Raw genomic sequence first — 21523 nt, 5'->3', positions numbered from 1 at the left:
CCAGGTCTGGAAAGAGATCTGTTCGGCAATTGGCATGAAGGTCAGTTTGTCATCTGGTTTTCATCCTCAGACCAATGGTCAAGCTGAACAAAACAATCAGGAGCTGGAATCTGCACTCCATGCATTGTCTCCACCAATAACCGCGTGGACCATGCAGCTTGCCTGGGTGGAATACACTCATAATTGCATGACCTCTTCAGAAACTGGCCTGTTCCCTTTTGAGGCCTCCTTGGGCTACCAATCCCCGCTCTTTCCGGGAATAGAAGGTGAGCACTCTGCCCCATCTGTTTAGCATCATTTGTGCAGGTGACGCCGTATCTGGAAGACCACGCAAGCAACCTTCCTCCAGAAGGAATCAGACTCCTATACTCCTAGGCAGAAGGTCTGGCTCCTGACTAGGGACCCATTCAAGCAGAATCTAAGAAACTGTCCACAAATTTTAGTGGTTCCATATGAAATTGAGGCCAGATTGAGGTTAACCCCGTCTCTGCTTGTGTGAAGTCTCTGCCCCCGCAACATACACATCGTGAATGCTTTCCATGTTTCCGAGCTAAAACCATATCTCTCCAGTCTTCAGTGTAAGGAACAGTCATGGGACAAGGAGGGGGTCCTCCCTGGCTCGTTGGCTTGTTTGTTGTCTTCTCTTTTCTTCTCTTTTTCTCTTTTCCCTCCTTCGCCTTGCTCTTTGTTTATTTTGTTCTCCCCACCTGGGTGGTACTCACTGCGAGCTCCTCACTGCGGGACCTCCCTGGATTTTTCCCTCACTGTGGAAAGCCTGAGTTTCTGTGAGTGATTGTTCTGTGAAGAGTGTTTGGTGACTTGATGTTTGTTACCTCTCCCTGGATACCTGGAGTCCCGTTCCTTACCAGCACCGTTGTATATAGCAGTTTGTAATTGCACTGTAAATAAGCACACCTAACTGTGATAACCTTGAGACCCGCATTTAAGTCCTCACGTTGTGCCTATGGTGCTCAAGTTAGTGACTATTTTGTTGGTTTTAGCTTTTTCATGGGTTGACCAATATTTATATCTAGAATATCACTCCTTGCACCACAGCGCTTTAAGATTACTAAGTTTTGAAATCTTCTTGGCTATGTTTTACTGCTGTCAGAGACAAAGTTTAGCAGTAGAAAGAAGAAGGGGCAACAGATGACAGAAACCAAGCAGATGGTGCCGGGGAAAATGGGAGATGTGTTGAATTAACTGTTGTTAATATAAAAAGATACGCACAGACAAATGAACCAGAAATCACATGAATGACACAGAGCAAAAGAGTGGTCTAACAGAAGTTCTACTTTCTTCTGTAGAACTCACACTCTAGGTGCTCTGTAATAATAGACGAAGCCCATAGTTAATAATGAGCATAATCAATTTAAAAAACCTAACAGGATTAAAACTTTGGGAGGAGTAAGTCCACTGTCCTATTAAAGCTGTGGCGGTGGTCTCAAATTTGCTTAGCGAGAACAGAAAGCAAACCTAGAATTTGTGGTCCATTAGTCAATAAATAAATACAATAAAATGTTTGGCTGTTGAAGCTTTATTAATCTAACAACAAGCTAAATATCCACTTTGGAGATGCAGTTAAAAAAATGCATTATAATGTGTGCATTTATTGCCCTGAAAGTTTTTACACATTTTTTATTTTAATGTTTTTTGACTCTGCCATAGTAGCTTGAATGATTGATGGTTCAAAGTAATCCTTATTTATTTCATGTTGGGCCCTAGTGCAGCCTCTCAGTTCAACCTCAGTCTGAAACAAGTTGTTTTAACTCCCCAACTCCACTAGCTAAGACAGAGGTTCCCGAAGTGTGGGGCCCACACGCACACAAAAAGAACGTTTGGACACTGCTAGCATAATGGACAGATTTTTGACGGGGCTCCCACACAAACGCTAAGCAGGAGATGAAGCATCGCCAAATATGTTTCCAAACCAACGTCCTTCCAAGCCACAGACAAGAAAATATGGTGAAGCATATCTTCCCTTTGGCTTCACCTGCACAAGTGCCAGGGTAGGTCTCTGTGGTTGAATTAGTTTTCCCTGCGTCGGGAGCAGCGCTGCGCTCTTCAAATCACGGGCAAACAGTATCATACATTTTTTATTTTTAGTTCACAAACACGTGTTGTAATGACTAACTACTCCTGACATTTTGGAGATGTTTGCTCTTTATACAGTAAAGTTACAGTGGGATCCAAATAATATCAGGCTGATCCTGCCACGATTTGTTCCCCGGTTCAAATCACAAACAGGATCCCACAGCTGTTTATGTTTTTAAACCCATTTTGCACAGAGAGGCATTTTTGAAAAATGTATTGATAGCAATAATGAATATTATTACACAGGAAAACTGCATGTGTATATGTAAGTGTGTAAAAACTGAAGATATTAAGATTAACAGTATTTTGTAAATGGTAAATGGCCTGTATTTGTATAGCGCTTTACTAGTCCCTAAGGACCCCAAAGCGCTTTACACATCCAGTCATCCACCCATTCACGCACTGGTGATGGCAGCTACATTGTAACCACAGCCACCCTGGGGCGCACTGACAGAGGCGAGGCTGCCGGACACTGGCGCCACTGGGCCCTCTGACCACCACCAGTAGGCAACGGGTGAAGTGCCTTGCCCAAGGACACAACAACCGAGACTGTCCAAGCCGGGGCTCGAACCAGTAACCTTCCGATTACAAGGCGAACTCCCAACTCTTGAGCCACGATCGCCCACTCTGTCCCTATCTGTAATTGTAGAAATTCATCTCACGTAAACAAAAACGTGTTTTTGTCACAGAGTGACGTGAAAAAAGGCACAATCCTTTAACGTTGCGTGACGAACTCTGTATTCCTCGTCCACACGTAAACGCAAAAATGGAGTTTTAAAAAAATCGCAGTTTTCGTTTATTCGAAACGCTGTTTACTGGTGGACGAAAGGTCCAAACGCATAGAATCAGCTGCGTTTTCAAAAATACCGTGTAGATGTGGACGTAGCGTAAAATAATTCGTAGTTTATTTCATTGCTACGTGTAATTTATTGCATGTGTAATTTAGTTTGTTAGGCGTGTAAAAAGTTTGGGAACCACTGAGCTAAGATAAGCTAAGCTTCTTCTGACTGGTTGGGGCTTCTGTGCTCACAGTTGGCGATGTGTGCCTTGGAGCAGGGGCGGATCTAGAGAAATTTTCTTAGGGTGGCATGAGGGTGGCAGAGAAATCAAATGGGGTGGCAAAATCAAAGCCTTTTTCAAACACATATGCAGGTGGTGACATATGGTTAAAGTGATTCAAATGCAGTAAGTATACATGCTTTTCATATAAATATAGTCTATAACTTAATTATTTTCTGTAGCCCACATAATTAAACATGTTAGTTTCACATAAAATCCACATAAAACAACTGAATTTTGATTCTATGTACTGTATAGCCTGTATAATAAATAAATATGTAGCCCAATAAGTATAAAATCCAGAAAGCTACACAACATGGGGCGGTGTTGTTCAAAATGTGCTCTGGCACAATCATAGGCATGGCTTGCTGCTGAAAACAAGAAAAAAGCCGGTCCTGCTATGGGCTGAACCATTTGTTAATGGTGGAGGGGGGTGACACTATACAATAAATTCATTTGTAGAATTTATATTCACTGTTAACTGTAACTGCACTCAAAGTGTTAATGGTATCTTATTTTAACCCTTTAAGACCTACCATAGAACCAAGTCCGCCAGAGCTTATTTTATATTTTTACATGCTGTAGAGCCATTTTTGGGAGCTATACATCAATACAACCATTACAGCCCAAATGTTAATAATATGTCTGCATTAAGTGCATAGTAATTACATAAATTGCAAAAAAGTGCAATAAACTACAAAAACATTGAAAATCGTTTTTGTTTTTTTAACATATATTTCTGGTTAGAGAAATTTAAGAGGCGTATCCCTCAAAACTGAAAATACAAAAAAGTTGCACAAAATAGTTTCTTGTACCCTGTCAGGGCTCTGAGAGGGCCCTGAGAGTTTATCCGCTGGTCATTGGACATGACGAATGACTTCTGAAGTCTTAATTCAGTTCAAGACGCTGTAGATTCCCGTCAGTAACACTTTCGGTCCGCTAGTAAAACGTAGTTCTATTAATCTGTGGTCGATTACTCTTGAACCGGATGTAAGTCCCAAAAAACTGAATTTTGGAACTGAAATTGACTTGTAGAACTGAAACCGAATGGTGAGAACTGAATCTGAAATTATTTTATTTCTATTATTAAGTTTGCTTGTTATTCATGTTTTGGTTGATTAATAGTCACCAAAGTTTTGGTGATAAATAAAGCGTATATATTGCTATAGATCTCACTATGCCCCCATGTGTCAGAAAATACCTTGTGGAGCACAATTTAATTATTTTAATTTAGAGCCAAGTTGTAATAAGCAAATTCTAGTTTGACTTTTTCTCTTTTATTCATTTTTTTTAAAATAATTCTTAATATTATTACTATTATTATTATTATTATTAACAGAGCTCAAAGTTTGCAGTAAAAGCCATCTGAGTTTGAAAACTGCTCTGCCTGTCTTGGTGGCTTTAGGATGTCACATTTGCTCAGCTGTCAGTCAATCAGCCATTTCCAGAAGTGCTGTAAAAGCTTCGCTTATGTCATATTCACTTCAACAGATAAGCTGAACTCAGCACACACACATCCCTATTATTGACAGTGACAGCCAAGGTGTGTGCGATGACCTCACTGCTGCTTTTGCTCCTCCACTGTACTGCAGTCATATATGACCTCAAGGTCCCGTAGCACAACACACACACACATACAAATGCATGCACTCAGGAATGCAAAACGCCTCAAATGCAAACGCACATTCTCACTGGGTGTTTTCTTTTTACACGGGCACACACAAACACACACAATATTCCAAGAAGGTCACTCCTCTCTCCCTCCCCTGTACTGTGATACCACACATACAGTAAAAGCATACTCCTGCAGGGGTGCGTTAGTATGCCTCAACAAACACAGCCACATCCCAGCTTGATAAAAACATGAGTTGACTGCAGTAGCTTCCTTCCATTGTGTTACACCATGAGCCCACAGTAAGGTAAACTTCACTCTGCTGTTAAAGTCACTATACACATTCAGTACAGTTTAATCCTAAATTGGGCCGGAACAGTAAAATTACAATTAATAAATCATTTCAATAAAACACCTCCAAATTGTTCCCCTTTCATTCAGTGTAAAGACGTTTAACTACCAAAGAAATAAAAAAAAGCAACACTACAAAGAAATTTTACTTCCACAGAAAAAAAGACTAAAAAATTACAGAGAAGACATTGGCAGCTCATTACTCAGAGTTTGTAATGTTTTTCTATAAAGTGGTTTTAGATATAGAATAGAATAATCCTTTAATTGTCCCACAAGGGGAAATTTGGTTGTAACAGCAGCCAAAAAGACAAATATACAAACAAACAGTACACAGGACACGGAACAGAAACATACACAATTTTTCTTACATATTTACATTAAGGACAATGGTTACTATAAACAGAGAGTACTGTACAGTTATTAAATTAAATAAAAATAATTACATGTAAGAGGCAAACCAGGTTGTAGTGCGAATTGGTTAATTAACTAACTTATTGCAGTTACAGCGCTGATGTAAACATCTGTGTTTGTTGGGAGCAGTTCTGATTGTACAGTCTGACAGCTGCAGGGAGGAAGGACCTGCACAAACGCTCCTTCATGCATCTAGGATGCAGCAGTCTGTCACTGAAGGAGCTCTGCAGTTCAGCAACATCTACATGCATGGGGTGGGAAACTCTGACCATCAGAGATGTTATTTTGGCCAGAGTCCTTCTGTCTCCCACCACCTGTACTGGGTCCAGGGTGCATCCCAGAACAGAGCTGGCCTTCCTGATGAGTTTATATTTGTGCTTACAAACGATGAAACATACACAATTAGTACAATAACTGTGACAAGGTCAGGCCTAAAAGATACATAATAAACTGCTTTTAATCTCTTGTTATTGCTGCATGAAAACAGTCATGGTAAAAAGAATATACAGGTTTTAATTTAAAAAATCACCTTACTTTAAATGCAACATCAGACAAACAACACATGATATATTACATCATGTTTTTATTTACTGAACAAAATGTAGAAGCGGTGTGTAAACTAAGTGTACCCCATGATTCAATAGCTTATTGATCCTCAAGCGAGGATGTTTCTGTATGACTTTTAGTCTCATCACTGTGAAAGTATTTTGTACTTACAGTGGGCTTATGTTGCAGCACAGTGGAGAGGATGCTACTGTAGGTCAGAACATGAAGTAAGGATTATTTTGAACCACGAATCATGCAAAGCTACTTTAGCGTACAGTGCACATGTTGCAGAAGGTCCAGATGACTTCTTTTAACTGTATAACTCCTGATGTGTCAAACATTAGACTTGAAAGAGTACATATATTGGGGGTGGGTTTTTATAATCAATTTATCAATTAAAATCGATTCTGGCTTGGATAACGTAAAATCGATTCATTAAAATCCTGAATCGATTTTTTAATATAAATTTATTTTGCCCGAAATGCCAGAATCTCTGGTGAAATCTCACAAAATTTCAACAACCACCAAACAGCTAAGACAGTAAATGTGAGCAGGAACACGGATTCTGCACAAAGACTTAAACACAGCGCAACCCGCGGATCAGAATCAGTTAGATGTCGCCTTTCTCACAGTCGGGGCTGAAAGCCGACAGCTCGCTGATTCTGATCTGTCGGCGCGTCCGCGCTTTGTGTTCACGCCCTTTATGCGCTGATTCTAAAGCTGTTAGTTTGATCTCTCTCCAAACAATATTGACCGAACCAGCAGCAAAAGAAGATCCAAACTACACTTCACATAAACATCGTCATGTATTCACTCTTTTGCTTCGACCACGATGCACAGCTCTCTCTCTCTCTGTTTTCTGCATTATTCACTTGCTTCTACCGTCTACCGTTGTTTACAGCGCTGTCGGCCGACGTTTTTTTTTTCCGTTTTATATACTTCCGAAAATAAAACCTAATTTCTGCCGTTCAATACTGAACAAATTTAAACTTTTTAAAATTATGCAAAATGCAAAACGCTTAGCCGTGTCTCTAATAAAACCGCTGTAACTTCAGAGGTAATGTTCATGTGTTGATTAATGGTTTTCTTTCGTGTTTGATGTACAGAATATTTTTATAAAATCCCAGGCCAGGAAAATTGCCTTCATGTTTTTCTGTGTTTCTGTGTTTTATCTTCAGCTACTTTGACACAAAGGCCTCTGCTGTGATGCTCACACAGGTGTGAGCATCACAGCAGAGGCCTTTGTGTCAAAGTCTTGCGTGTGTCAGCTTCCTTTTTATAGATACAAAAATATGTAAATGTACTGATCTGAATTATAATATTTCTGACTGTCAAAATTTCCCAGATTCAAATCGAAGTGAATCGAATCTAATCTAATTAAATCGAATCGTGGATCGAATCGATTCGGGACCTTGTGAATCGGAATTGAATCGATTCTAGAAATCAGTGACAATACCCAGCCCTAATATATATGTATAAATCTAGATTTAACAAATGCTGAGAGTACTCCACACTGGGTCATGACTATGCACTGGTAAATTATCATGTGCCTGGTTGAGAGGAGATGACAAGAAATTGGTGTTAAGGCATCATTAATTAAATAATTTAATATAATAATAATTATTATCTTAATTTAATATAATAATTATTTATTTAATTATTTATTATATATGATATTTATTTGTTTGAACTACACTTAATACTCTGTTTTTCTTTCTTAAATTAGAATTCTGATTGTACTGGTCTTGATCTTTCCGCTGCTATGTGTAAAGTGAGATAAGGCCACTCGTGTTCAGTCCACTCTGAAGCAGTAAAGTAGGTGCTGTTTGTGTAAAATGAGATGTGAGGATGAAAAACGAGGCAGAACGAAAACATGCTGTCCTCAGTGACATTGAGGACACATGAGCACCTGGCTTCATATTCAGCTCATATTACAAGAAGGTGTATTAAAGGCCTTCATCCCAGCTGAGGCCTCAGACATTACAACTTCCACATTAAGAGCACAGCAAAGGAAGAGTAAACGCCTGCTACTACTGAATAACAGAAATCGGAGGACATGGAAAAAACAATGCAGTTAAAAAAGCAGAGAAAACAGAAGCTGACTGACAATGTCTGAGACATTGATTGATATTGTGTCTGACGTGTCTTCACCATCCACCTAGAGATGTCAATGTGCCAGTCTAACAAGTCATTATGTAAAAATGATTCACCAAGTTCCTCTTAATATAGAATGTATTTGAACTGCAGTCAAGTTGTGTTATTCTGTTAATGTTGACCATGTTAAAGCAGTATTTTATCCTGTATAACATTAAGGCAGCTGTTAGAGTTCATTTTTGTCCATTTGACAGATTGTATATTGGCTCTTTCCTCTTTCCTCTTCTCTTATCAAATAAGCGCTCCTCCAAACTGGAAGAAGTGCTGATATAAATCCTCCTGGAGAAAAACTCCTAACTTTGAAATCTTCTACTTTTTGGAAATGTAATGCAATGTATTTTCTGGTATACCACTCAAATTACTGACTGGCCTGGCTACTACTGACGATCCAGAATCAGATTTTTTGCCATGTAGATTATTAGTCTGATCAACCAAAAAGCAACCAAAGTCACTGTAATCAGTGCAGACAGATGTTTTTATTCCGTTGTAAAAATTATTGTTAATGAACAGGTCAAAGAGCACAGCTTTCAATGCCCTTTATGAATTATGTTACCGAGTTGCTTTAAGAAAGTAGTCTTTGAATTGTAATTCCAGAGAACTACTACTCTAAATACCAGATTAATTGTGTTTACTATTAAATTGTTTTACTATTGAAACTAGGGCTGGGTGATATGGCCTAAAATCCATATTGCGGTATAATTTGAAGCATGTGTGGTAATGATATATATCGCGATATATTCTTTTCTTCGGTATAACGTATTTTCATACTATAAGGCACACTTAAAATCCTTTAATTTTCGCACCTAATGTATGAATTCTGGTTATGCTTACTGACCTCGAACTGATTATATGTGGTACACGGCGCTCAAAAATCTGTCAAAAAATGTTTTAGTACGACTTTGGTAAGCTATGAAGCCGCACCGCTTGATGGATTGTTGGAGGATTACGGCTACCGTAGTCAGGGTCCAAAGTCAAACGAACACTGCGGCATCACTGAGAGTTAAAAACTGTCTAAATTCTTTCATCTTTAATAAAATGATCAGAGTTGCTGCTTTACAAGGTGTAACAATTAAGTTTAACATCCAGGAATCCATGAAAACAGAATTTATTAAATTTAATGGAGTTAGAAGTTAGCAGGAAGTTAACAGGAAGTTAGCTCGCTAGTTTCCACCTAAACATGATATAGCATGTATTGACTGAAAAATTCAAACGTACAGCTCTGCTGTCACTTCCAACACAAATGAAGACAGAAAATAAACAGCAGTGAAGTTTGTAGGGTTACTGAAGTTGGGCTAGCTGGTATATAATGATGTGCTACGTGATTGCTAGCGACACAGCTATGTTAGCATAACATAAACACAGTGAAGCTGGAGGATGAACGCCAACTTTTTTCCACTTGATAAAAGTTAACGTGAGGGTTCCTGAGGGTTAGGGAGATAATCCATCCACAATACGAGGTTAGTCGTTAATATACTGCAACAACATGGGAATAGAGCAGCTGCGAGAGAATTCAACATTAATGAATCAATAGTACGGAAGTGGAGGAAGCGCAGTTTTTGGCTTTCTTCATATTCCAAAACATGCTTTGTCTCTTCGCTATTACTGTCGCCCGGCATAATTTGCAGATGATATTGTTTGCAGCCGCTGCGATACTTTCAACCAAAACAGGCGCAGCTTGATGACACCATCAACATACGCTATCGCGGTGGAGCGGTATAGTCAAAATCTCTACCACTGGCCAAATTCATATTGTTTCTACCATATACCGTTTATACCACCCACCCTTAATTTAAACTATTATATATCTGAAAATTGCACTGCTAATATTTTTACACAATTTCGATTACTTTTTACTCTATAAAAGACAGCAGTGTATAATAAAGTCTAACAACTGGACTGAGCAACTCAAATTGAACAGTTTACTGACAGGTTTGTCATTAATGAAGTCTGGAACATCGAACAGCAAATCAACATATGAATAACTTATTTTAACTTGGGTGCAACTTTTGTATTTAGATTGCCTTTTCTTTCCAAGTCAATTAGGCATGGAAAAAAGTCGGCCTCCAATGGACATTTCAGGTCTCACTTGTGTGTCTGATGCATTTGAGGAGTTGTGATATGACAACATCAGAGAAACCCCTGTGGTAAAACATCTGCTCTCAGACACAGTATGATCCTCTCTTTTGGACAGGAACACTCATATGACCTACAGGCCTACTGCGTATAGTCACCAATGCTTAGATGTTCTCGTTGTGTCTCCCTCCCCTCACCCCCCAACGGTCACGGCAGATAGCTGCCCTTCCCTTAGCTTGGTTTGGCCGAAGGTTACTTCCTGTTCAAAGGGAGTTTTTCCTTCACAATGTTGCCAAATGCTTGCTCATAAGGGGTCCTTTGATTGGTGGGGTTGCTCTCTGTTACTTTACATTGCAATATATAATGCCTTGAAGCTAATGTTTGAATTGCATTTCAATTGAATTGAATTGAAAAAATTGAATCTCATGCATGGGCAATTCCATCTCAACTCATCACAGTTTTAAGACCATTTCTGGTCAACCATCTCTAACTTGAATACAGATTTTATGTTCCAGTGACTTCTGCAAAATTTTGGCTTCATATATCAAATGTATCTTTTTCCACAATGGGACAGATATGTGACAAATGAAACATGCAGATAACTTTTTATTCACAAAAATGAAGTCAACGATACTTTCATCCAGCCTATGAATTAAGCAAATACCAAAAAAGCTAAAATATTAGTAGTGCACTAATTATGCCTGGAAAAACTGCATTAAACATATGCATATTTTTCATTTTTGAGAGCAACTCTACTTACCATTTACAGGCCTAACATACATTAAAACAGACATTAAATGTAGCTTTTTCACAACTCTTGCAGCATTCATTCTGACAGTCATAATTCTGTTTGCCTGTAGCACTTGACTAGGCTTGGTTTGTGGGGGTTAGAGTAAGAGTTTTGTATCAGACTACTGATTGTGCAAGGCAAACTAAAATGTTAACATAATAAACTGCTTATAAATCATCAAACCATGTTGATATCATCAAGGTTAACTCCTGTTAGAGGTAGACTCCATTGTTTCTCATACCCAACAGAGGACAACTCCTCTGGCTGCAAAGGTCAGACTGTATAGATGTCTGTGAAAAGACATCACTTGACTCTGCTAAAGAGAGATACAGTACTGGGTTGGGTGTGGGGGTATGAGCAAGGGGAAGATCGAGTATATGTCCTTTAGTTACCAACATGCCATACTAGTGCCATAGATTAGGGTTTATGCATTATTTTGGCTCCTTAAAGCTCTGGATTATTGCAAGTAAAACACTAAAAGCCAGACAGGTTCACTTTCAACTCGATGGATGATGCTGTGCCTCAAGGTGGCTGCTAATTATGGCTTTGTGTGAGTATGTGTGTGTGTGTGTGTGAAGGCAATGATGCTAAGGCAGCACTGTCTCCGGACCGACACAGCATGACAATGACAGGAAGGGAGAGAGACAAGAAAGAGGGATGGAACAGAAACTGAGAGAAAGAGAAAGTGAAATAAAAATGAAACTATGAAAAAATGCAGAGAACAAGCCTGAGAGAAAAGACCGACAGTCCTACAGCCAGTTTCAGTCTAGACAGGGTCAGCCAAAGTGTCATGTACACTTTAAAGCAATCTTTAAAGTGACACACAGTCCCAGGAAGATCCCCGATAGCCTGGATATGTAGAGTATAATCTGAGGAACATGAGCTGTCCCTGTTTTATATGAACTTAAACCATTCTGAATTAAAGAAAAATCTGTGAGTATATGTGAATTAATGATGATGCTGAAGTATCTTCATTATCATGCAAAAGACAACTAACAATAAATTATTTAGTGAAATGTTATTGTTATTCTTTTTTCAGCCAGCATGCAATTCTGAATAGGGGACGAGGTTCGTTACTAGATTCATTATTCCCTAAATCTAAATCTAAATCTAAAAAATAGACAATTAATCTGTGAAACAAATGCTAACTAAATATAACTGAAATAAGTGATTATGTAAAATAAGGACATACACTGGCATTTTTTAAATTCATATCTGTGCAATGTTATGTGACATTGTTAATTCTTGTTTTGGTAATGTTTCTTCTTTTTTTTGGTTTTGGTCATATTTCTGATTGCCCATTTGGGGGCCCAGCATTAAATTCTTAATTCTTTATTTCTTTTTGTTTATTTATTTGCAAATAGCTACTTCCTACTATCCAACCATCTGGCTGGATCTGGTTCATACCAATCATTTGTCTAAAGAAGGCTAAGTTTCTCTCTTAATGGATGTTTGGTTTCCAAGTACCTCTTTAGCTTGGCCCCATGGTAGCATTAACCAAATAGCTGTAAACTCGAATTCTATGAAAAGCCTCTCCATCATTCTTTTAAAAAGAGGAACGAGGGAGCAGCAGCTGTAGGAGACCTCCTAACTAGTGCCAAATATGTGACCTGAGGAGGCCACCTCTACCATCTAATGTATCACTACATATCCATAACCATTGTTTCCATTTGACAGTTTAACAAATCTGAGTACAGAACAGTTATCAGTAGGTCTACATGCTGTGCTCGGTGATACCACAGATAAATAAATGTCACAGGTGTATGTAAAACATACAAACATTACCCAACAATCTGTGGTTATGGTTAGCTTTGCTTTAGCAGTGCTCTGCTTTTTATACCCAGCATTTCCCAGTTGAAACGGGAAAAAAACTACCTTGTAAAGGGACCCTGGATACTGGTACAGGCCCACACAGCGACTATAGACTCTACATGTAGACTTAACAGAACTAAAATACTGCTGTAGTCCCTTGTTAGCACAAATCAGCCACCTTGAAATTTAGATAAATCCCTCTCTCAAGGCTATAATAATGCATGTCTCTGTGTGTCTATGAAGCTATTGTGTATTCTCTATTTAACTCTGCAGACTGGATGACTCCTTTGCTGTCCTTCCTCCAGTGTTCTCTTCCTCACACCCTGTAGTTAGCTATCCATTTTACTTTGCTCTTAACCTTGATGCTCTAACATTTCCTTCTTTCATTTCTCTATGGTTCAATTATGGAAGGAAGGCAAGCCTCAAAGCTTATCTCTCCACTGTGCCCTCATAGACAATGTTTGTATACTTTAAAACCACTACTACTGCTACCGTATTTATTTACCATGATGTAGGGAATGAATCACAGAAAAATATTCAGGCAACAGTTGCTGTATACACGTTTTTACAAGCATCTCAGATTTATTTATTTATTAAAAGTCAGTAACCAAGCAGTGTCAGACACATTGTGCTGGCAAAAAGCAATCGAAATCTCCTCCCCTGTCCACCTGTCGTTCTTAACATCTAGTGATATGTCTTCAGTTCTCCATATTATAGTACCGCAAGCCAGGAAACATTGCCAAACTAACAGGACAGTTGTACTCCACCAGTTTTGATCAACTCAACGTCTATGGAAGATTAACATGGTCATGTCATACCTTGCTTTGGTGGTATTTTCATTTGAATCACAGGCTTGTGTGACAAATTATCATTTTGAGGCCAAGTCAGCTTCAAGTTGCTTTACTTTTTCAGCACATTTTGTCTGATATTATGAACAGTTAACAGAACTTTATCTGTGCTACATTACTTCCCTGAGATCCAGCCGCCTCCACACTAATGTTTTCCTACAGCTTCGGACAAATCTGACGTGACTCTTTCACCGATCATCTTCAAAAAGGTGTCAAGTTAATAATATGTTAGCAGTCACAAAGGATACAACGCAGCCTGGGAAATTATTTCTTCTATTTCTATAACTAATTATTTCTTCTGTGTTTCTTTAAGAGGTAAAGTCTGAAAATGAACTTTGACCCAGAGACGGACTGTCTAAAAAAGGATGGTGTCAAACTGAATTATAGTAAGTGTTGGATCCACGCTGAGTGCCAGAGGTTCTTCAAGTGATCAGGTTTGGTTTGGTTTAATTATTTATATAGTACATTTAATTACAACAGGAGCGTTGACCAAAGTGCTGTACAAGAATACAACATACATAATAAAAACACTGTACAAGAATACAACATACCTATAAAATAACAAATAACTCTTATGCTGTACTAAAAGCCAGTAAATAAAAATGCGTTTTAAGATAAGATTTAAAAAGATTGACAGTGGGAGCCTGTCTGATGTGTTTCTAACATGACAAAAAAACTAAGCAGCATACAATCCAATCACCGAGTCCTGTACCATAATGTTGCCTTTCTGTTTCTATTAAATTACATATATTATCATATAGATATGTGGTAGACTTTAAAATACACAGCGTCATTATTAAGCTATCACTTACCATCAGATTGATAAGATGTAACTCATTTTAAAAGCGCTGCAAGCCTAATGTTATTTCAAGCAGGCCATGAAGTCAAGCTTAGTTGCAGTAACAGCTGATCCCAGCACACATCAACTGATGGCTCATTCTACAGAACCAACTGGTAAATACAGGTTGTGTTTTTCAGTTCTTCAGAGTGAACTGGATGCCAGTGTGAGGCAGACAACTTAAATTGAACTCTAGTGATGCCAAAATATCTAAATATCTAATGGGTTACCAACCAACCCATTCAGCCAGAAGAACACATGAAGAAAATCCCTATGTCCATGTTTAAATGCTTGTAGCAACTTACCGCTCTTGGTGTCCTTTCCATCCAGTAAGGGTCGGTAGTCACTCTTGGAGACCGTCTCCCCAACTTTGTCATCGTAGCTCTCTTTCTCCAGTGAAGCCACAAAGTCTCTCTTCAAAAGGGCATCACCAGGGGCCCCACCTTGGACGCCACCGCCACCCCCACCCAGAGCATCTCGCAGGCTCAGGTCCATAGTCCCGTTACTGGAGAGAAAAGGGACAAAATTACTTATATTAATTTTTGCTTAATGATATTTTTCTTCACCTTTAGTCGGGCGCCCATGTTGCTCACTACACTTATAAACTTAATCAGGCAGTTTTTAGGAAAAAATCTCCCAAGTTCTTTTTTTTAACAGAGCAATGGATTTTCAACATATGACTTCTTTTTTAGAAAACGTAAATTATTTCTATCTACAGAAAGTAGCAGGCATATTTCAGAAAAAATGACCTGGGTAAATATTAATAAGCAACTTGAAAACAGACCTTTTTATTGAACCATTTACTTCTTTTTAAGCACCTTTCAAATGTTCAAAGCTTGAAAAATCTAGTCAAAACTGAGGAGTATCTTTACTCACAATATAAAAGCTTCACAAAGGGCCTGAACTGTTACTTGAGAAAGCATCGTGCCAAAAACAAAAGCAACCAGTTCAGAGTTGAAAAAAAAGAAAAGAATTACTGATGATGAGATGAAACTATAAGCACAGATGTGTTACTTATTTGCGAAGAAAGAATGAAGATCACCGTCCCCACAGTGAAACATGTTAGTGGGAGTATTATGCTGTGGGGATGCTTCAGTGCATCTGGAACTGGGAATTAGGGCTGTGCGATATGACCAAAATCTCATATAAGACATCTATCGTCCCGTTAACGATATAAATCACAAAGATTTAACATTTTCTGTAAATTCTGTGAATCTCGGGCAGTTCGACTTGCGCGAAGTGTTTCCAGCTGGGCGTCATGTAGCTGGAGTTGAGTGTTTTAACCGATGCATTAACCGATAAATTTTTAGACATAAGTTGTAACGGCCGCCGTTTTCTTTGTGAGTATTTATTACACGGCGTGCTGCGGGGAAAAGCCTGTTCTAACCTTTGAGTCTAAGGTTTATTTTTTTAGCACCTGGCGGCTCTTTTTTACTTCTCATCCGTAAATACTCTGCATACTCTTTCACGTGATTCAGTTTATTTTGAAAAGTCTCAACAGGATCTTGAGCTTTATTGTGAAAGGTTTATGTGGAAAATAAACAAGTCATTGTTTACTGTCATTGTTGCTAACAGCAATGCATAAAAACAGGCGCTTGTCCGTCCGTAGTGTGGTTATATTAAATATAAGAGAAAGAGAGAACTCTGAGAAATTAATATAGCCACTACAGTGACCATCAAAACGATGAAAAGCCCTACTGGGAATCGTATTAATTTGGAAGGAATCATGAGGAATACTGCTTAATTAAATGCTTAATTGAAGCACCTGTTCAGCAAGCTCCAATGTGGAGAAAAGTAGAGCGGTAATATACAGTACAGCATAAAAAGCAAATACGATGCAAACTAATCCATGACACAGAGGCACACTTTGACTGACAAACCGTTTCTGGAATAAGATGCATCAAGGAAGGAAATAAGAAAATGAAATGCACTCCATCCTGACATAACTTAAATCAATATGTTCAGTTAAGAAATTACCCCTTACAACTTTCTAAATCCCACAAATACACACTGCAGCCCAACACTTAGACAGCATGACCCTATTACAAACTCTTCTTTCTCCCTGTTCTTTATTTCTGTTTATCCCTCCATCCACACTCGCGGCAAACAAGCTGTCATTGTCTTGCAACTGTACCAAACACACACACACTGACACTCTGTGGCCAGCAGCCAGGATGAGGACATACAGTAGAGTGTTAGCAGGCCTTGAGAAGAACTGTAGGCCATTGTTTCAGGGGTCAGACACCTTACAGTGGTCACCACACACATTCCCAAACTGAGAGTCACTTTGGGGTTCTTTAACAGTCTTGTTTTCTCTTGTTGGTTTTCACTGTTGCGCTAATCCACACGCAAGTGTCTTATTCTTTCACTCTCCTCTCATTTTTCTCATAAACATACATTTTTACCAAAAGTGCTCATTCCAAGTATTCCAAGTACTTTGTGTCACAGTCACACATTCCTCCTGACTCTTCCTCACACAAACACAATCAGGATGTACTCAATAATGCCATCATTCTAATTTTCAAAATGAACTATCCCTAAATAGAAGCCTCCATTGCCCTCCTAGCGTATTATACTGCAATATTTATCGCTTCATTGGACAGGTTTCATAAGCCAGAACATTCAGAGGCCTGGACTTGGGGTTCTTTGGGGGGGCTTTTTTTTTGCCTCATTGAATCTGTCTATCTACTGTTGTTACTCACAATAGCAGACATTTTTTTTTATCAATACTGACACACAGAATTATACAGAATAACAATTAAGTTTTGTGTCTGGAAATACAACCCATACAGAAGCTTATCCGGAATCCCAATTATGGAAAAGCTTCACGTTTTGAAGGTAACAGTGTATATAATTTCTAGATTCAATACGAAGATTTACTTACAGAGAATTACTCAAAACAATGATAAAAACACTAAAGATGATCACAGGACTGCAGTTCTGCTCAGTTTGAAGCTGCTTTTTGTCTATTTATGTCTGCAGTACGCAGATATTTTCAGATGAAAAAGCTCTGATAAAACCAATGTGCATTACAGCATGCATAGTTAATGAGTGGCTAGTGAATAAGCTGTAATAACTGTATCACAGCTGAGCTGTAAGAAGAGTGAATCTGGCTTATATATTTCTCAATATTTCTTCCCACAATGTATAATACATATGAAAGAACATTATCTTAAGGTAGTACTAGTACTAGTAAAAGTGGTGCACTCCAAAAGTTAACAGCTGGTCATGCTCATCATTTTAGATGCAGAATAATATATTCTGTTTGTTTTTAGGTAGTTTTCTAAAAATGTAATCTGCAAAGTCAACAGTTACTATACCTGTGAACTTTATTACAATGTTGAAATATAGTGGGCAACTACAAGAAAGTTGCACGAAACAGAGACAGTTAGTTAAGTTTAAAATATGTGAAAATTTATTTCTATTCAAATAAACATTCTGTGAATCACATTTTCTTTTTTTTTCTTCTTTTTTTACAAACAACATTATTTCAACAGGATGGCTACAATCAGCGGGTTCCCTCTTAGAATAAACTTTAACATCAGTGCTACACATCTGTATTATCATGTTACTATGTTGGCAAAGAAAAAGCAGTACATAAAGTAAGGAGGAAAAAAGAAAAAGCTGATAGTGACGGTAAGACTGTTGAGTGAGCTGTTCAGGTCTGAAGGATTAAAAACTGTCTTTCTACCCGAAAACCACCACCTCTCCCTGTCTGAAGCCAACCGTCTGCAACGTAATCACTTCACCCTCCAAACCACTGGCAGTCCTCACACAAGCTATGACACACACACTGGCAGGAATTTAAACACTTTGCTGTACCATCATAATACAACTGAGATTAACCTGAGGATATTTTTGTAACTGTGTGTGAGGTAACGCAAAACATAATGTCAATTAAGCTCTATTTCCAAATTGCTGCCTTTTTCTGCTTTACATAAAAAGGGTATTAGCTAGGTTTTGTAATTATTTTGACCAGGCTGACAAAGTTTTCTGGGAGGAGTTTGCATTATAGATTTTTCAATCTTGAAGAAACAACAATTTATGTAGAAAAAAGTAGAAAAAATGCTTGCATCAGTAGGTGTGAATGGGTGAATGAGCTATGCTGTCTAAAGTGCTTAGAGTGCTCAGTCAGACCACATAATCTGCTCCAATAAAACCAAACAAAAAAGGAAATGTCATACTAAAACTAAAAATGTATACAGTTACATTTCTGCTATAGACTCATTCTTATAACTATAAATGAACATTTCTGATGCAAAAAAGTTATTAACAATCAAAATCAACAATTAAACTATCAGTTGGTTGGAAAGTGTTTATTTACAACATTCTTACCTGTCACAGTTTATTTGATCTATTGAACTTGTAAGTTAGCTCACATTCTAATTCTAATTAGTGTCTAATTTTTATTGCAGTTTTATTGGACAGAGACAGAAGATCAACCAAAATATCCCCCCACAAAACAAACTATTATATAAAAGTTAGAAGTTAATTTGCATGTCACTGAGTGAAATATTTGATCCCCTACAATACAGCTAGAATTTTGGCTCCCACAGATTGGCTCAATCAATTGTAGATAGTCCTGATCTCAACTTGTTATGTGATTAAAGCACACCTGTCTACAGAATCAATTTCCAATTCCAGCCTCTCCACCACTATGGGCAAGACCAAAGAGCAGTCATATGGTAAATGAAGTAGTTATTATATAGGATTTTTCTACTCTGAGAAGTCAAAACAATTTATACAACTTGTCTCATTCACACAAGCACTTTTTTCTTTTTGCATACTGTCTAACATTCCCACACATTCATACGCCAATGGACTTCCTGAGCTACATATACTTGGATGTCAGGACCTAGAATGGGTCTACAATCCAATTGTAGGCCCATTGTAGCCTTCAATCCCTGGGCTACAAAACTATCAACAATAATAAACAAAGTTCTGTACAGCTATTTGAAACTAAAAGGATAAATAAATAAAAGCAATACATAGCAATACAAGTAAAAAACAATAAGAATTTAAAAACTAGAAGGCATAGAATTAAGACATGTAGGATAGGCTGAACAAATGTGTCTTCAACTTAATTTTAAAAACCCCCACAGAGCATGCCTGCCTAACATCTTGAGGGAGGGTTGTTCCACAAATATGGTGCACGAAAAGAAAATGCACGTTCTCCAATTGTCTTTTTTCTGGTTCTGGGAACCTTTAGAAGGCCAGAGTCCTAAGATCGTAGAGCACGGGATGGAACATAAAGGTGTAAAAGGTCGGAGAGGTATGAAGGTGCCAATCCATTGGCCTTGTAGGTGAGCAGCAGGATCTTAAAATCTGCTCGAACCTAACAAGGTAGCCAACGAAGAGATCTCAGTAGAGGGCTAATGTGCTCAAATTTTCCAGTTCTTGTTAAAATGTGAGCAGCTGCATTTTGCACCATCTGTAGACCTCTAAAACCTTTCTTTGGTAGCCCAGAAAGAAGAGCATTACAATAATCAATACGTGAAGACACAAATGCATGGACAAGAACCTCTGCAGTGTCGCTTGGCAAAACTTGATTTTGAATTTGGCTATGTTCCTCAAATGATACAAGGCGGTCTTTGTTATCTCTTTAACATGAGACTCGAAGGAGAGCACCATGTCGAACCACACGCCCAAGTTTTTTACCTTGTCCCTGCAATTTATGTCATCAATTTTCAAGATTAAATTTTGGGACAAGTACTGAAGTTTTTTGACAAGTACTCTGTCTTATCAGTGTTTAGGAGCAAGAAATTATCCGATAACCAGCCCCTAATTGCAGATAGACAAGATTCTAGTTTAGACACCTCAGCACAATTTCCAAAGGTTAGAGGAATATAAAGCTGCAGGTCGTTAACGTAACAATGAAAGGTTACATTAAAAGAACGTAAAAGAACACCAAGAGGCAGCAGATACATAGAAAACAGCAATGGTCCAAGTACAGAGCCCTGAGGAACCCCATGCCTCATTGCCCAGGTCTCAGAGAGATCATTTTTAAAACTAACAGTCTGAGACCTCCCAGACAGGTAAGATCTCAGCCATGATAAAATATTTCCTGTAACTCCAATAAAATGTTCAAGCCTATCCAATAAAATACAGTGATCCACAGTGTCAAACGCAGCACTTAGATCCAGCAGTAATAAAGCTGAAGTGCGATCGTTGTCTGTTAACAAATGCTCAATGAGCTGCTTAAAAACCACTTTTTCAAAGACCTTAGACAAAAAAGACAGACGTGAGATGGGTCTATAGTTTGCGACCATGTCAACGTCCAGTCCAGGCTTTTTCAAGATTGGTACTACCACAGCTGATTTAAAAGATTCAGGGAAGACTCCGGTTGTCAACGAAGTACTTAAGGGAAACAGAATGTAGGGTCCTAATCCTGACCACTGTTCTTTTATAGCCCAGGCTGTTAGAGGATCCAAAGAACAGGTTGTACATCGGGCTGTTTTTACAACCTTAGTTAATCCAGACAGAGAAATAAGATAGTAACATGTCAGAGAACAGTTTATCAGCACCAACAGGTAAAGCAGCTGAGTAGTCTAATGAACAACTCGAGGAGGGAGTAATCTGATTCTTAAGCGTTTCAGAAGCAAGAAGCTTGGTAAGAAGTTTACCAAGATATTATCTAAATCCTGTAGATATTTTTTTTGTTGATACAGTAGTCTGATTCTTTATCAGTTTCCTTACTGATCCTTTCACAACTTTCCATGTGGAACAAAAGGTACACGTTTTCAGCATCATTGCAACTGTGTATGTTTCTGGGTTTGACCCAACCTCCAGAGTTTAAAAAAAAAAGGCTGAAGCTCAGGAAGTAGAGCAGGTCAACTAATTGTAAGTTTGGTAGTTCAATCCCTGATTGCTCCCAGTCTACATGCCAAATGTCTTTGAGCAAGATACTAACCCCAACTTGCATCCATTGCAGTATT

The 21523-nt window shown here is 38.4% G+C and overlaps 1 protein-coding gene across 4 annotated transcripts in view; it reads right to left on the bottom strand.

Annotated features, from left to right (window-relative positions):
* Nucleotides 1–21523, bottom strand: part of LOC102781692 (uncharacterized) — a 120733-nt gene that overhangs the window by 87060 nt on the left and 12150 nt on the right. For all 4 annotated transcript variants that reach the window (XM_087850676.1, XM_087850678.1, XM_087850680.1 and 1 more), the window contains exon 2: nt 14894–15093. In XM_087850676.1, coding sequence (XP_087706802.1) covers nt 14894–15083 — 190 coding nt within the window. In that variant the 5' untranslated portion in view covers nt 15084–15093. The remainder of the gene's footprint in view (nt 1–14893; nt 15094–21523) is intronic.

The sequence above is a fragment of the Neolamprologus brichardi genome, chromosome 14, assembly GCF_056152115.1.
Source record: "Neolamprologus brichardi isolate AB-2024 chromosome 14, ASM5615211v1, whole genome shotgun sequence".
NCBI lineage: Eukaryota > Metazoa > Chordata > Actinopteri > Cichliformes > Cichlidae > Neolamprologus > Neolamprologus brichardi.
This window is presented reverse-complemented; position numbering and strand designations above follow the sequence as displayed.